Source organism: Paramisgurnus dabryanus, chromosome 4, assembly GCF_030506205.2.
Source record: "Paramisgurnus dabryanus chromosome 4, PD_genome_1.1, whole genome shotgun sequence".
In the NCBI taxonomy this organism is placed as follows: domain Eukaryota; kingdom Metazoa; phylum Chordata; class Actinopteri; order Cypriniformes; family Cobitidae; genus Paramisgurnus; species Paramisgurnus dabryanus.
In genome coordinates, this window is record NC_133340.1 from 42924181 (window position 1) to 42941451 (window position 17271).

Here is a 17271-nt window from a genome sequence, read left to right on the forward strand (position 1 = left end):
CGCCGTATTGATAAACTATAATAGCAGAGAGGGACAAAAAGCACTAGCCTACCAACGCGTTTCCACAACGCGTTTTCATTCAGAACAGTGAGAACAGTTGCAAGGGACAAGGAGATCAGTGATTACATAACGGCTACCGTAGTTGCAACACGCATTTGGAAAGGCGAGGCGCTAGAGAGCACTGATCGTTTGAATGCAAAATACAAATTCACCACTAGATGGGGATAAATCCTACTTATTGCCCCTTTAAATACTTAAGTATTTGACCAAAATGTGTCAAAGTTTACCAAAAAGAGTTATCTGAACAAAAAATTAACAAAAAGTGTTCCTAGCATGCATTGCATCATGTTCAATTCTGTTGTTAAAATTTTTAAAGTTTTAGTGTTTGCTGGCATTATTTATGCTGTTGTTGATGTCTGTTTGCTATTTGTTGTATTTAGAGTTGTTTTATAGCAAATGATTTTTGTTGATTGTTACTGTGATTGAGGTTTGTGTTTAGTTCTTACTTGTTACAGTTACTCGACCAATGTTTTGGTCTCTTTTATGCTACGTACTTACCAAACGTGGGGCATCGCGTTACTCGCTCTAGATTACTTGCGGGATTTAACTTCGTGTTATGCGAATTCTTCGCTCGAGTTGAATGTTTTCAACTTGGGCGAAGACGCATTTGAGGCAAATAGCAGGTGTTTTCGTGGCAAACACGGCGCCCATATCGTGTCATTTGCATCGCCCCATATCGCGTCATTCGCATCACCCCACGCGAGGACGCGTCTGATCACGTCTTTGCGTTGACTTTGTATGTAAGTTAGGTTAAACTTTATTTGTCCTCAAAGGGAAGTCGCGCAAAGTGTTGAACTCGCATCTGGTGTGAACCCACAGTTAAGGACAATGTATATAATATAAAAAAAATATATATAAAAACTTAATCTTTTAAATAGGGTGGATTAAAGTCCCTAGTTGAGTAAACTCTGTTTTTGTTGATTGACTTGTTATTTTAAGTTGGCTCAACTATTTTTTGTATTTAATTAATTTGGGTAAAACAACTTTTGAGTATAAAGTTGAGTAAACAAGAAAATTGGGAAACTGATATCGATTGATCTGTAATTTCCCATTGCATTATGTACTAATATTTTTTTATTTTTAAGTAATTTTTAGTCATGATTCCTTGAGTTGTGAAAGGACAGATAACATTTGGGGCTACAGTGTGACCTCCCCTGGCACTAAGCACATTTTAAACTCCTGGCAAGACTGATATCCAGAGGTCATTAGGTTAGAATTAGAAATAAGGCTTCAATTTCATTAGGTTTAATACAACCTGCTTGCTCCTGCTAATGCTAAGGTTGTCTTGCATATCTGTTGTAATTAGAAATTTCTATGTATCAGTGTTTATGTCCTGTGGGAGAGAGTCATGGCAGTACTCTGTTGAATTTAATTATCTTATTAATTTAAAGCACTCTCATGCATTTGTAGATAAGTTGTCACACTGTAAGGAGACCTGCTGCATTTGGATCCGTGCAGCACAGGCATCATGTGATATGTTGTAATTTACTGCTGATAGTGTGTGGGTTAAGCTGAGGAAAACTGAGGCTCTGTGTGTGTTAACATAGGTTAAATGTGACAAAAACAACATGCTTGGCAACCAAACATATTTTAGGGCTAGGATAAGAGTTTATTATAGAGGTCTTCAATAGTGGATTTTACAGATATCGATAACTACATTTGTCCCTGCTTGCCGATCGTTGTTTAAATGGATACTGAATAAAAAACAAACATAACACTCAAAGTGAACAGTGCTGAAATGTATTACAAAGGTAATAAAGCAACAGTACTGAACTATGAAAATGGGTTAAATGAAGTAAATGGTTAAATAAAAATATATCAATTATATTAATAAGAAATGCAGATGACTGGTCTCTCCATACAAGAGGCGTTTAGAAGCTGTAATCATCAACAAAGGCATCTACAAAGTATTAAACAAATTATGTTCAATACTTATTCCCTGTTCCATTTCACTTTATTTATTATGACTCAACTTGTATACTTAAATGTTCGGATTTCTTTGTATGAATTCAATATTTGGCTTCAAATTTTGTTTCAAAAGCCCACTTAGAAATCCCCTTACTGATAAAAATGCTGGTGAGTCAAATACTTATTTTCCCCGCTGTAAATACTTTTGTGAAATACTCCCATGAGTACAATTCTAATTACATAAATGTATATTATATGTTTAGTCTTCTGATTCTTTAACATTTTAATGATTATCTAATCAAAATAACAAACTATATGTATTGCATGATGATAAAACAAGAACTGAAATTGGATTTTGATTTGTTGGATATGTTAACATAGCCGACAGCTGCATATAGTTTGCTTTCTCTCATTAATAACTTAAAATATGAATAAAATAATCAGCTGGAAATAAATGAATGCAAATCATTGTAGTAATCATTGTAGTAATTGATAGTAATCATCATGACATTAAACATTTGGGTTGGCTTTATCTGCATGTATTTTTGTGTAACCATTAGAAGTACTACTAATATTATTGTTATTATATTATTATTTATTATTATTTATATTATTGAGTTTAGGGTTTGTTGTACAGTGTAACACTGTACACTGCCCCAACATATCATATGTTTAATATAGGCTATCCTTGGGGTTAGGACTGTTTCTTTGACTTGAATGTTGTTTCATGACCAACAAAAAGATCCAATAACACTGTAGACTGTAGGCATTTTATTTTTGTTTGCAAGTGTGTGTAGAACTAGGTCAGTTCTCATGACCGTATAGTCATTTAGTGCAGTCAGCTTTGCAGTATGGCACCTGTGAGCTCGAGAATGTGTCTTGTCATCTCTTCAGGGGTCTGGAGTGAAAGTGTGCTTTAGGCTGTGTGTGTCACTCGCTCTTTCTCTCTAATAGTCTAAAAAAATTGTTAGATTTAACATTTAGCATATTTGGCCAAGGTGACATACTTCTGGCTAAGATAGATAAGGATTTGCTGAAATTGCAAATGCAATTTCATAAGCATCAAATATGTTGTATAGCTTTAGGTGTATAATTTCCAGCTAATTTGCAGGGTTTAAACCTCATTAATTTGTTGCAAATCATATTTTCAGTCGCAAGGAAAATTTAAAGGGAAAATATTGGCAGAGGAAGCGGTCCCTGATCACTATAGTATTGCTGTGTACTGTTGTAATATCTCTGAGACTTTCCTGTTGTTTTCCTGTAGATGAATGTTTGTAAATGTAGTTGCAATTTTTAATCTCTTAAATGAACATTGCTTTTCCATTATTCCAGACCCTAGTTTCCTCCCCCTATAACCCTAGAGGTGCTATATTTAAAAAGCAACAGGCATACAAAATAAAGTATTTCTTCTAACAGAAGGCTGTGCCTGACATTCTGCAGGAGCCGGGGTTAAATCCCTTGCATTTCTGGCATTCCCGGCAATTACCTTGTGCCAGTCATGCTAACAGGCCGAGGCTCAGCAGTGCACATACGGCACATAGTTGTGCTCCATGGGATTAGCAGAAGGCTCATGTGGGTCTGTATAAAGTGATAGGGCGGCAGCTTTTGGGTTTCCAGGGCAGGGCTAAAAATGAGTTTGGCCCTCTCGGGTCAATTAGACTCAAGTTGGTGTCATTGGACCACTTTATATTCCACAAATGAACATTTTTGCTTGAGAAATTGTTGATATTGAGACCCAGGATATGTATCGGTGTATCATTATCATGCAATTTACCATCTCAAACCAAACTCTAATTATCTTTTCTCCACTCAACTGAAACCTTATTCATTTAAATAAACTGTGCCTGGGTCCGAAGCATACTAGAAAATTAGGTTTGGATTACAAACTTGTGTGAAAATTTACAGTAAAGGAGAGAATGATAGTTTATATCGTTCATTTTATTGTGTGCATGCATTGTTATGCTTTGCAGCTTGACATTTAAATTGTATTTTGTCATGTACTGCTGTAAAAAAACTGCTTTTAATAGACATCAAATCAGTATCATCAAAAGTTGGCTATCATGGATAAGAATTTCTTAATTATCTAAGAATTTTTTTTATTTAGATTAGTAGTAGTATTTTTACAGTAGCTGTCATGGGGTTATGTTACAGTTTTTGTCAACTTTATTATTAATAATTAAAATGTATATGTTTATTTATAAGAAAATATCTATATCTATACACTATGGTGTAAATTATAGACGGTTTCAGCAGTAACAACATAAACAAACGGCTTTCTTGGAACATGCGAAACTTCCTGTAATCTTCGCTAAGAATCAATAACAACAAAGTCCTTTTAGAGTAGTTTATTTCTGATAACATGCAAAATAAACGACACTTAGATTACCTTAGTTTAAATAATAGCTAAAGGGTTTCAAAACTACACTTTGCTAATGTTACTGTGTAAAATATGTACTATATAATGTATGCAATCTAAACTACAGATCGGCTGCCAAACCTCCTATCAAATAGCAGTAATCCATGACCGCCGCCTTCCCTCGTCTTCAGGAAACCAAAACATTTGTTATTTTTGAAGAGGTATTTGTTTAAAGGTGCAATTTGTAAAATATTTGCAGTAAAATGTCCAAAAACCACTAGGCCAGTGTTATATATTTTGTCCAGCTGATTACTATCTATATCTGTAATGTTTTCAACTACTTGTAAATCGTGAGAAAATTGCCATTCAAAACATTGACATGGGGCAGTGCAGTCTCCTGTCAATGACGTTAATATCCATGTGACCCTTTGTCACCGCCTTTACTGACGTAAAAACCACATGACAACAGTGGTCGAGTTCAAAAAAATAAAATGGCTGCCAAGGAAGCGACTGGAGCACAAATTTAGTGTAAATAAATGTATATTTTCACATTTTACACATTTTAATTGCATTTCTAGCAAGAAATTAGTATTGTAGTTTTCATGCCTCCGAATCATTTCCTCATGAGGCAGCGAGGCAACAAATCACTGCCTTGGGTTTTCGGACGCAGCCAGTGTCGTGGACAAATGCGGAACTATGCTTCAGCGCCTGTCTGGCTACGCGCTTTCTTATGGACTTATTGATTACTTTTTACCGTCTGGCGCTGGTTGTGTCAGCGAAGACTGCTCCTGTAAGCGTACGGGCCAACCAAACGACCCAAGAAGAGTTTGGAACAAAACGAGAGAAAGAATGAGGATCAATTTGTTGTTGCATTATCTGGATGGAGAGAGCTTCGCGACAACATTTAACTAGACCGATATTCTGATCCTGCTTGTGTTTTACGCGATGGGTGAGTTGTTTTGATTCGTAACCCTTCAAAAAACGTATGCTATTATATTGATCACAACATTAGTGTGTAAACTGTTATCAGCGCGTCTTCCTGCGGACGATATGCACATCAAGAGGTATTGTACAGCAATATAAATGGTCATTTTAAGACACTTCACAATAAGATTTGTACTGTCAATACATTATGTGAAAAATCATTGTAGATTGTAAATTAGAAACTTAATTCTGTGCTGTGTTAACCATCGAATTTGGACTAATACTGTAATATCAATATGACTAACAATTTCGTTTTGAACATCACATATAAACTTACATATCGAAATAAACAATGTCATCAAACGCAACATTTATAAGACTTGATTACCTTACGTGATTTCTTGTTCGCGTCTGATTGATGGCCATCAGTGGTTGAGTTAAAGACTACAAATCCCATATTTCCACGCTGCTTCAGAGCGTCATTAAACAATGTCATTTGATGTTATTGTGTTTTGGCGCCATCTAGTGGTAAAAAATCTACATATTCGACCTTTAAGAGTTCAGTTTAGCAACTACTCACACCATTAAACAAACAGAGACCGGAAGTAAAGTTACATCCAGACACATCAAGTTATGTCCAGACGTTTAATCGTGTCATAGCATGTGCGTCTGATGAAATCGATTATAGGTTAAAAATGTTTGCGGGGCAAGTGTTATTATTGTACAGCCCTTGTATGAAGTAGACTCTAAAACTATTATTAGGGATGTCCCGATCCGATCACGTGGGCTGAAGGTTGAAGATCTGAAAACTGAAACTTATAAAATCTTACCAGAGGTCCAAAATGTTATTGAAACACACCAGTGGCTTTGCTATTATCAGGATTAAACATGTGACCCCTCGAACCGCTCCCCAACAGAGCACCCACAAAAAATCCCAATTTAAACCGTGTACATATGTATATGCTGGATATATTCTCATTATTTTTAACACATCTATAGTTATGCGCTGTCACAGACTTAAACCCTTTTGAGTCAACACAGAAACAGCAACGCGTGCGGCATGACATCACTTTTTTGCAGAGATGCTACAGAAGTGCTCTATTCACAGAGTTGTTGAATGTTAAAATAAGGTGAATTTAATAAAAAATAAAGAAAATCCTGGATTTTTTTTCGCTATTCTTTATTTATGTATTATAGAAGTATCGGATCGGGACTCTGTATCGGTAGATAATCAGAATCAAATGACTCTGACTCGAGGGCAATAAAACCTGATCGGGACATCCCTAACTATTATAGTAACATGGCTAATACGGTTAATCCACTGATAGATGCATTAAAATTAGGACATTTACGTCGTTAGCTTTGACCTTTTTTATCCTCCATTGTGGTGTTTTATTATTTATTTTTTTTGTTGTGATATATACTGATTTACAGCTAAAGCAATTCTGTATGTCACTTTTAAGGTTTTAACACACTTGTATGTGCTGCAAATATAAAAAAACAATATGGACTGCATGGACTGTTTTTATAATACATATTTGTTACCGTTCATGTTGTAAATCTCAGATACTCTTGCCACGCTGTTCTGTGGTGGGATATGGAAGCAGGATCCTGTGCTCGTGTCCCTGGGTGGGGGCAGTTCATTACAGGACAGCTGCCGGTGGACCGAACTGACTCTGATGACATCAGACTCGGATATTTTAAAAGGGGCCCGCAAGCCAGTGAAGCGACCTTAGTGTGGACTCTTACAGCTGAGCAAAATACTGTCTCTTCGAATGCCAAGAAACCCTCTTGTTTGCTTTTGGGTTATTCGGTGACTGACCAAAATCCCTTATTTTGCCTCTGGGATATGACCTACTAGCCCTTGGTTTGCAATGCTGCGGCATTGCCCTATTCCTCGGTTCTCAACAGCCAGCTCGAGGAGAAAAATGCCCAAGTCCTCGGGCAAGGAGAAGGCACCCCAGGCTCTGCCGGAGAGCCAGGCACTGGGGCTGGCTGATCCCAAGGAGGTGGCCAAGGAGCCTCTGCCTCCTCAGAAAGTCCTCAAGATCTTCAGCATCAACATCATAGCTCAAAGTCTGCCCTTCTGTCGCAGACGGGTGAGTGAGCCCAAAGAGTTGAAGAGTTTGCCCTACAGCATGTTTGTAATGGAAGCCTTTTTATGAGCGCAGATTTTTCTTATAGTTAATTCTGTTTTCTGTCTTTGGTGTGTTTGTTTGTATTTGTAAATGAGCAGATGATGTAGTCTTGGTCAGATATGTGTGGCTCTTTATCAGTCAACATAACATCCAATCATTGATGTTTGGAGGCAGGTCTTTATTGGTTGTTTTGTATACTATACTAGATTTGTTTAAAACCCTTACACATAGTTTTATATCAGTTTACTAGCAAATTGAAACCAAAGTATGTATTTGGATTTTGAATAGAATGTACTCTGGTGCTGTTTAAAATGCATTAGGATGTTTTAGGATTGTGAGTCATTGTTTAACCTTCAGCCTTGCTGTCGTTTTTTAAAACCAACAATAGCAGTAATTTCTCAGGCACAGACAGGAGACTCAATATAGCTTCACAGTCTATGAGCTAGACATATCGTGCTGCATTGCTGTCAGTTTAGTGCTACATTCGTAGAGCCTTAGTATATTATTCAGACAGCAATGTTTCTGATGAAACGTTGTTTCATGGTCAAATAACATTTGGGTATTCGTTTTTAATTGGATAATTTGAAACATAGATATGAAAATAGTATCTATGGTTTCCACACGTTTAACTCGACAGTCCATTTTACTATATTTACGATTGAAAGTGGTATATATGTTTGCGCAGTTCGTCACAACTTTTTTAAGAACGGGTGACCTTAAAAAGGCTTGTTGGGGAGTTCCTATTTTTAGCCCTGCCCAGGACATGAGAAAATGTATTGATTGGTTGAGAAAGCAGCTGCTCTGTGGTTTTCGGGATGATCCACCAATCTCAGACCGCAGCGGCACGTGTATCGCATAGTTAAAGCGGGAGTGGTTCGGAAAGAGACTTTACATGGCGACCCCTGTTCGATAAGGACTCACTGCAATGTTACACCTCAGCAACTGGTGTACGGTTAAACTCATGACCTTCCGGTTGTAGCCGTTTTGCTAAATAAAGCCATTAAGCTTATTGAGAAAATTATGGTGTTCATTGCGAACAGGGTATTCATCTTCTTTTGAGTCAGCTAAAAAAAATAATTTCCCTCATTATTAAATCAAACTTTTAGAGATATTTCTTTTTTTAGACATGACCATTTATGGCAACATCTATTGTAGTATGGATGGGTCTAATATCTTGTCTGGCTGGATGTCTCATCTTGAAGCAAGGATGCTTTTGTCACACAAATGTTTTAACGACTTTTACTCTCTATGTTATTAAGACAAATTTAAAGGCCATTAGCTGTGGGAATTATAGAAATGCAGACAAAAACAAATAGAAAACCAGTCTATAAAAAACACCTACTTTTTCTGGGCTGTTAGATAAACGCAACCCATTGAATGAACCAATAATTAGGTTTCTACATATTTTACCCAAATAGGTTTCTTCATATTTTACCCATATTTTATGTTGTTGGGATTTTTTTGAGGGGGTCGCACAGTATTTTAAGTAAATTTTCCAAGCATCTGTGCTTTATCCGAGTGTTTGTCTTGGGAAAAAATGTACTTTACAAACAAAATTTCACTACATTCTAAAGCACAGAATCATACTGTTTATTCCTTCTATATTGCATATTAAAATTGATTTAATACCCAATTACATAATTTGTATACTTTTGCTTTTCTTGAGTAAAAGTGCAAAAGTACTTTTTACTTAAGTAAAAGTAAAAAAACTCGATGTTTAAAGGTGCTCTCCGTAAGTTGAGAAATTTCTAACCGTTACTGACACCAGTGGCCGTTATAGAAACTGCAGCCAGTCTCATGCTCGTTCTCGGTGGGCACACTCGTACGAGCACGACCACAACAACCAGAGTTGCCGTAGCAACCACAGACAGCTCATTGAGATTCACCAGCATGTTTACAAATGTAAGAAAAGTTACAGTACTGTAAGGTTATTGTTTGACAGACCATATTTTAGCAAAATGTTGCAGTGCTACTTTATATTTTCAACAGAAGTCTACTTCTAAAAGTTTTGTAACACGACACTGTAAAACACACTCCCGACACTCACAATCTTAATGCACTCGTGCTCTGAATAAAGATAATTCATATAAGAAAGTAACTTTTGAAATGGTCCTGTGCTACATGCTATCGTCAGCATTACACCACAAAATAAATGCTATCGTTAGCATTACACCACAAAAACAATAACATAATATATTACAGATGCCCTGTAACTATGTCTTACCTTTGCAGTAAAAAGGAAACCTGCTCAAGGTCTGTTTTCATACCCAGCGCTGACTGGCGCTCCCTCCAAGAATCAAATGCCAATCCGATGTTTACTCTTGTCTTTTCCCCCACGCCGGTCACGCACTATTTTGGCCGCACTAGATAAGGATTTTTTTAAACTTACGAGGAGTTTCCGTGAGTGTCTGGATTGTGCTGGAAGTTGGAAGCTTCTTTCCGTCTACAGAGTCCATTTGAAACATGCTAGCGATTGCCGCTGTTTACTAATGACGGCCGTACGCGTCTATATGGAACGCCCAGGTAGACGAGCACGCGCATGACGTCACATTTTGAATTTCGCGCCAATTCGGACCCGACTCCTCCACACAGAAAAGAGCCTACAGGCTGATAGAGACAACCGTGGGGGACACTCAAGGTGTCATTCTTTCTATTACATTATGGTTGCCTCATAAATACACAAATGAAAACTCTATCTTAAAGATTTTTTTAAGTAATAACTTACATTCCGCCCCTTTATTGTACTTAAATATTAAATATAAACCAAAAACTTGAAATTATGAAATGGAGTAAAAACTATGATAATATGCTTTGGAATGTATGTTATCCAAAGAAAAACACTGATAAAATACTTTAAAATTGACTTTTATGTAGAAAGTAAAAATACTTAAAGGACAAGTTCGGTATTTTACACTTAAAGCCCTGTTTTCAGATTGTTTATGATGAAATAGAAAGATTTTGACTGAAATTTCCGACATATGCGGCTGCCCCGAGTATTTCCGGGTGTTTGTTGTTTCATCTCCCACCTCTATAATGGCTTTATAGGTGCACTGGAACAATCCTTCCTAAAATGCATTAAACTTTTGTTTACAAAGAAGTGAAACTCACCGAGTGGTCAGGGGTGTTCACTGATATTATTCTCACACAAAAATCGCTGCAAAATCCGCATTCCAACAGGTTTTATCGTAGTTTTTGCCAACTCCATTGACTTGAATTAGATGTGCTGTGAGGTATGGTATTACTCCGCGCCGGGAACTTTGTTTCTATTCTTGCAATTGGCAAAGGTGGATTATTGCCACCAACTGGGCTGGGGTGTCTATTTTTTAAGCTCTCAACGGAAGAATATACGGGTGTGAGGCATTTGGAAAAATAGGTCCACAAGTTTACAACGAATGCTAAAACACCTTTTGGAAAGCATCTTTTGCAGCGATTTTTGTGTGAGCATATCAGTGAAAACCCCTGACCACTCGGTGAGTTTCACGTCTTTGTAAACGAAAGTTTAAAGCATTTTAGGAAGGATTGTTCCAGTGCACCTATGCAGCCATTGTAGAGGTGGGAGGTGAAACAACAAACACACGAAAAAAACATATGTCGAAAATTCAGTCAAAACCATTCTATTTCATCAAAAACAATCTGAAAACAGGGCTTTAAGTGTAAAATACCGAACTTGTCCTTTAAGTAGTGTCCGACTCTGAGCGGCGCATCTAGGACAACTCTGAGGTATCGTACACCGGACGTACACATTAAATAGCGCAAGCTTAGTCAGATAGCCTCTACTTCAAATGCTAAATATCGTTAGCAGCCAATCTTAATTGTTGCTAACTATTTGAAATATGATGTTATTTAATGTTAAACTATGTGAGTGGTGCTCTGTGGCGCGACAGGGATTTGAGCAGCGCCCAGAGTCACAGCGTATACCCGCCGTCTGGCACCGCCGGTGTGCGTACATTCATAGAAAATAATGTTTTGTTTTTAGATTCATGGCATTACATGGTGCTTCTTGTTCGGTGTGCAACCCCCCTTTAGAATAAAGGTAGTTGATTGATTCCTGTTAGGGGTGGGCGATAAACCGGTAGACAAAATTAACCGGTAGAAATTTGTCAACCGGTAGAGATTTTGGACTATCGTTTCTATCGAGGTTACGTGCCCACGTCACGCTCCTGTGCGTGTGGTCGCGAAAACGTAACGTTTGTACACGTATTTAAGCACTGCAGTTTTAAAACAAGTTATTTTAAGCCATTGAAACACAGACAACAGATCTGTATGCGTGCGTTCTTTCTGTGTGTCAGGAGCGGACAAGTCGCGCAACCGCTGCTCTTTCTGTCTGTGAGGAGCGCGCAAGTCGCGCGACCTCTGCTTATTAAGCTCGTGAGCATTTTTCCCGCTTTATTGGCCTTAAATACACATATGCGTCAAAATTCCCGTCTTTGCAAGCATCATCATAAACACGACCAGTAAGGTCTTAAGAGAAAGTAAACAGCTAAAAGAGAAAGCGCATGTGTAACAGTGTATTGGATCCGGACTTTGGTCTTAAAGGGGAAGTTACCTAATTTTGCTCCTGTCTGTCACTCGTGTTAATCAAACAGCATTGAGAAAAAAATCTCTCACTGCTCCTGATTAAATCACTTTTCTACCTTAAATAAAAATATATATAGGCCTATACATACATGCATAATAATTTATTATCATTCTTATTGACTGTGTATCTTCAGAGAGCTTGAGTTTTGTTTGTTTTTATCTTCTTTCTATGCTTGTATATGTTTTTTGTGAGAATTATGAACATTTCTATGGTATTAAAGATTTAAACCTTATTAAAACATAAAAAACTCTACCGTGATACATATCGTTATCATGATATAAAATTAATCCTATCGTGATAGAAGATTTTGGTCATATCGCCCACCCCTAATTCCTGTAATATGCACTCTTAAAATGCTGGGGTATTTTCAACCCAGCGTTGGGTCAAAAAGGGACAAAGCCAGCCATTGGGTTAAATGAAACAATTTTTTTTTATTTTTGACCCAACAATAGGTTAAAACCGCCCAACATTTTGCATTTAAACAACTCAACATAGGTTAAATTACAACTAAGCAGGTTTGTTCCTTTTTGACCCAATGCTGGGTTGAAAGTAACTCAGAATTTTTTTTAGTCTGGTTTCAAAGAGTAATGTTTGTGTGACTGCTACACAGAAGAAACAATACTGAAGTGTACATGATTGTTGAGTTGAAACTGACTGATTCACAGCACATGTTTATGCTTCATCTCAAATGTAACTCCGGGTGTGCACACTGTTAATTAAGCCTACACCCTACATTTCCTGTTTTTTCCTAACAAGATAGACATGCATCACTTGAATTTGATAATTTGGGTGTAGCGCCCTAAAATTGTAACCTAGTGAAATTCAGCTTATAGAAAGCAAAGCAGTTTAGTGACGTTGCCAACTGAATGTTGCAGTGTAGCCTAATTCAGCCGAATTCAAGAGCTAATGAATTCACTTCTCAAGGTCAAACTATTAGATATCAATTACCCATGGGAATATAATCATTAGACAAACCTATCAGAGAATAAAGTGGAATGTATTTGAAGTCCTTCATTACAAAAGCGTCGTGAAAAATGAGGAACGGCTGCTATATTTGGCAATGCATCTTTTTGTGTGTAATTTCTTTTCATGAGAGATCAAGGATGTTGAGCCCTTCAAATGATAGCACATGCATTGGGAAAGCCAATTAAATGGTCTATGTAGCAAATGTGCATTCTCCTTATAGAAGATTAAATCGGAGGCAAAATGGGAATTTTCCTCCTGAGGTTTGTCTTTGTTCTTAATGGTGGTGTTCATTACTTCGTTTATCATCCCTTTTCTTAATTTCTTTCTGTTTAAAATCTGTCCTCTGCTGATGCTGCAGAGGATCCAAAGTGAACAGAAATAGACTTCTAAACTTTGCAATCACAAAACGCGCGTCCTGTTGCCTTACCAAATGAGCAGCTGGTTTAGATGCCACCTTGCAGAAGCGACTTGAGATCTACCAGCTGGTCCTAGTGAATGAAATAACTTGAATTTCTCATGTTCCCCATGGGCCAATATAGGATACCTAAAACTTCTCTTAGAAAGTTCTACCAAGTCTATGAAGCTTAAAGGAGAAGCTTGTTTAATGGGAATGGGAAGGAAGTGGCGAGCTTAAGATAAAAAGACTCTTGTGATCGCATTTTAAAGTTTAGTGTCTTTGTTTGTAATCAGCTCTTTCTGTAGTTTAACTCTTTCAGTCTTGTGCTTTCACTGGTATAAATAGCTGGCAGCAGATTTGGTTCTTCAATCCAGACATGCTGAGGAGACAAAACCCTCCATTTCCCAGGCCTGCTATAGATTCCAGCTGTTACTTTAAGGACCACCAGGAAATGAACACAAGCTGGAATGCCAGCACACTTTAATGCGTATTGCTTTTCTATCTTGATCTACTTTGCTATTTGATACAGTGATCCGGTCCTGCCCATCAATGCTATGCCACTTCCGTGGTCACCAACAAGAGCCATTTGCAACTTGAGCCTCTTGCCTCACTTAGTTTTCTTATAGCAGTGTTGTACTTTACCCAAAAAATAAGTTTAAAGTTATTAACTATCCAGCAGGATGTCTGTCATGAACTAGTCCACATGAACTTTAGATTTTAAGTCTTATTGAAACATTTAGAGACACGAGATTGAGTTCATGAGATGAGACTTTTACACTTTTTAAGAAATCCTCAATGATGAAATATCTAAACGGATAACTGAATGAAATCACATAATTTTGAAATGTTTGAACTAATCTTGGACTGTCCCTAACAATTATTTTGCTAATTAATAATGAAGTAGAGGAGAGCAGGGGCAAAAGTACCATTTTTCAGAAAAAAAAATATTTTGAAAGTTTTAAAATGCTTTAGACTGTTTGCTGTGGTCAATAACACACAAGTGTGGTCTAATAATACCAGGTGGAATTTTGAACAAATTTAAAATGACTTCAGTTTAATTTCAGTTTGAACATAAGTAGCGCATTGTAAACTACAGAACAAGATAGATTTTTGCATTAGACATGTTTTTAGTAAATATTCTTGACTATGACCTTGTTAATATGTAATTGCAAACATAATTTGTTGTTTATCTTTGCAAAAAATAATTAAATGATATTTATTTTAAAATTCCGTTTCATCAAACGTTTCAAAAGCAACCCGACAGTAAAAACTTGAGTTGTTGAGAATAAAACATTTACAACATTTACGTTTCAACACTAAAAAAATTAAATCAAATTAGAATAATATAAATATTCAAATGTTACTTTTGTCCCGACTAGGGATGCTTAACGATTAATCGCGATTAATCGTTAGCAGAATAAAAGTTTTTGTTTACTACATATATGTGTGTGAACTGTGTATAATAACTTTGTATAAATAAATGTACACACATGCATGTATATGTTTTAGAAATGTGTACATGTGTATATACATTTGTATATTTATGTATAATTTATATTATATATATGTTTATACATGTTTATTATACACAGTTTACACACATATGTGATGTAAACAAAACCTTTATTCTGCTAACGATTAATCGCGATTAATTGTTTAGCATCCCTAGTCCCGACAGGAACTTCTGACATTTAAACCCAATTTACTTTTATTTTGAAAAACTCTGAAAAAGTCAAACTTACAGCACTAAATAATCTGTAGATTGATCAGTACTCTAACGCACAAAACGAGAAACACAACACATTATAAGAAGGAAAATTTTCATCATGGTCAAACCAGTTTCCAGACCTACACACGCGCATAATGACGATGACAAAATAACACAATATTTGTCAGCTCTGTCAAAAGGGATTGCTGTTTAAGATGCTGTCATACAAGGTTCCCACGGGGTTCCCACAGGTCCTTGAAATCCTTGAAAGTTTGTGAATCTTGGGGAAAAAATCAAGGCCCTGGGAAGTTTTTGAAAATATACATACAGGTCATTGAAAGTGCTGGAGTCTATTTTATGCAAGAAGTTTTCTGGAAAAAAAATCCATATTATTCCCTGTGTAGTGTGGGATAATATCATAACATTTCTAGCCTTTTAAGCACATGTGCTTAACTGTTTGCTTTAAATGCTTATATCTTCTGTATGGGAATGTTGATTCATACCAAAATGCCTTTTTGCATAGTTGTGTTTGACACATGAATACGTCTCGGGTTACGTATGTAACTGTTGTTCCCTGAGAAGGGAACGAGGCGCTGCGTCTCCCTTGTCATACTTCCTGCGTCCCTGTAACGCCGTCTTTGGCAATATTTTAGATAACGACTGGCTCCCGCGTCACCCGATCTTTGTTGTTAAGCCTCACCATTGGTTGAATTTGATATACACACATTCAGACGCACTTACCCCTGGACGCGTCCCCAAAGTGTCTCCGCTTCCCTCCGCAAAAGGGAATTGTAACAATGTATCTTAAAAGGTAACACGATGTAACCTTGCTCTCACTTGAAATGTGTCCCAACATTTAGTCCTTGAATTTGAGGGTATTGGACCTAGAAAGTACTTGAAAGGTTCTTGAATTTTAAATTAGCTAAGGTGTGGGAACCCTGGTCATAGTTTGGAATGCTAATTTAGTCAGGTCTCTGAGAAAATCACTTTGTTACTTTCGTCCTGCGTTATATTTTCCCCTGTTTTTGATATTTTTTAGTAACAAATATAGACCTCAGTGAGCAGTAATTTTTAAAATTACTGATGATGATGATGCAATAATAATTGGTTTAAATAAAGTATCAAGACCAAGTAAACACATATTTTAATAAACAAAAAATATTTTAAATAAGTATGTAAAAACCAGCATTATAACAAATGCCTGCAGCAAGCAGCAGATCTGCAATGATTATTTTTTTTCTTTTGTCCAACAACTTTTAAATCTTTAATGTTTGTCCAATTCGTTACAATAGAAATGATGCAGCCTCTGTAATTCTTGAGCAAGAGCATGCAGACAATTAAATCATGTAAAGTGTGAGGGTTTTATCTGCTGAGATGCTTCACATGTGAATAATTAACAATCAAACACAACATGTCTCAGACTTTATATGCATTCCCAAACAAACATTATTAGAAACCCAAACACAAAAAAGTTAAAGAAAAAATATAATCCATGCGCTATAAAATGTTTTGCCACAAACTCAACCTTAGGCTGATATTACGAGACCGCGTTCACCTCCACAAGAAATTTCATTACATTTTAATTGCGCGACTTCACACCCCAAAAGCCATATAAATATTTTTCAAATAACTTTTTTGAAATGATGTTAACAATTTTTATTATCATTTATTCAGAATAAGTTTTCAATTATTTGCTAAATAATTGGCACTAGATTTTCCTAAATCTGTTGTGGATAACAAAACAAATTTAGTTTTTAGCATACTTTTTCAAAGAAACCATTATCTTTGGACATCTCTTTATTCCATAGCCAAAACTCTGTAATCACTCTCTTCAAAGTCAAAGAGTTGTCTGTACTTTCTGAAAAGTCTGAGGACTTAAAGGATTTCTTCTGGTTTTAAAAGTGATCCATGTGCTAACAATTTCACACACAAGAGCACACAAACAAATCAGTGTGGTAAATGTTACATTCTGTACATCACATGCTTATTTTAATCTCTGACTTGGTGTTGTCAGTACGCTTTGATTTGTTTTGTATTGTTCGTGTTTTTTATGTACTGCGGTTAGTTCGCTCCGTAGGGGCTTTATTTAAGACGAAGACGGGATGGTGCTTGTTTTGGTACAGTATATTGCTGAGGGGCAATGTGACACTCTCGCAGGTCTGATCATGACTCCTCTTGGAACAAGAGGCAGATTGCTGTATTTGTCACGCACCTCCTTAGCAATAACAGTCTCGG

The 17271-nt window shown here is 36.7% G+C and overlaps 1 protein-coding gene across 3 annotated transcripts in view; it reads left to right on the forward strand.

Moving 5' to 3' along the window:
* The window catches only part of fbxw7 (F-box and WD repeat domain containing 7), a 183194-nt gene that overhangs the window by 99309 nt on the left and 66614 nt on the right, over window positions 1-17271 (forward strand). Inside the window, exon 1 of one of the 3 annotated variants that reach the window (XM_065254690.1) lies at window positions 6969-7347. The exons of the other annotated variants lie outside the window; for them this stretch is intronic. Within the exon in view, the coding sequence (XP_065110762.1) occupies window positions 7123-7347 (225 nt within the window). The 5' untranslated portion in view covers window positions 6969-7122. Of the gene's footprint in view, window positions 1-6968; window positions 7348-17271 lie in introns of those variants that run through there. 3 annotated transcript variants of the gene reach the window in all.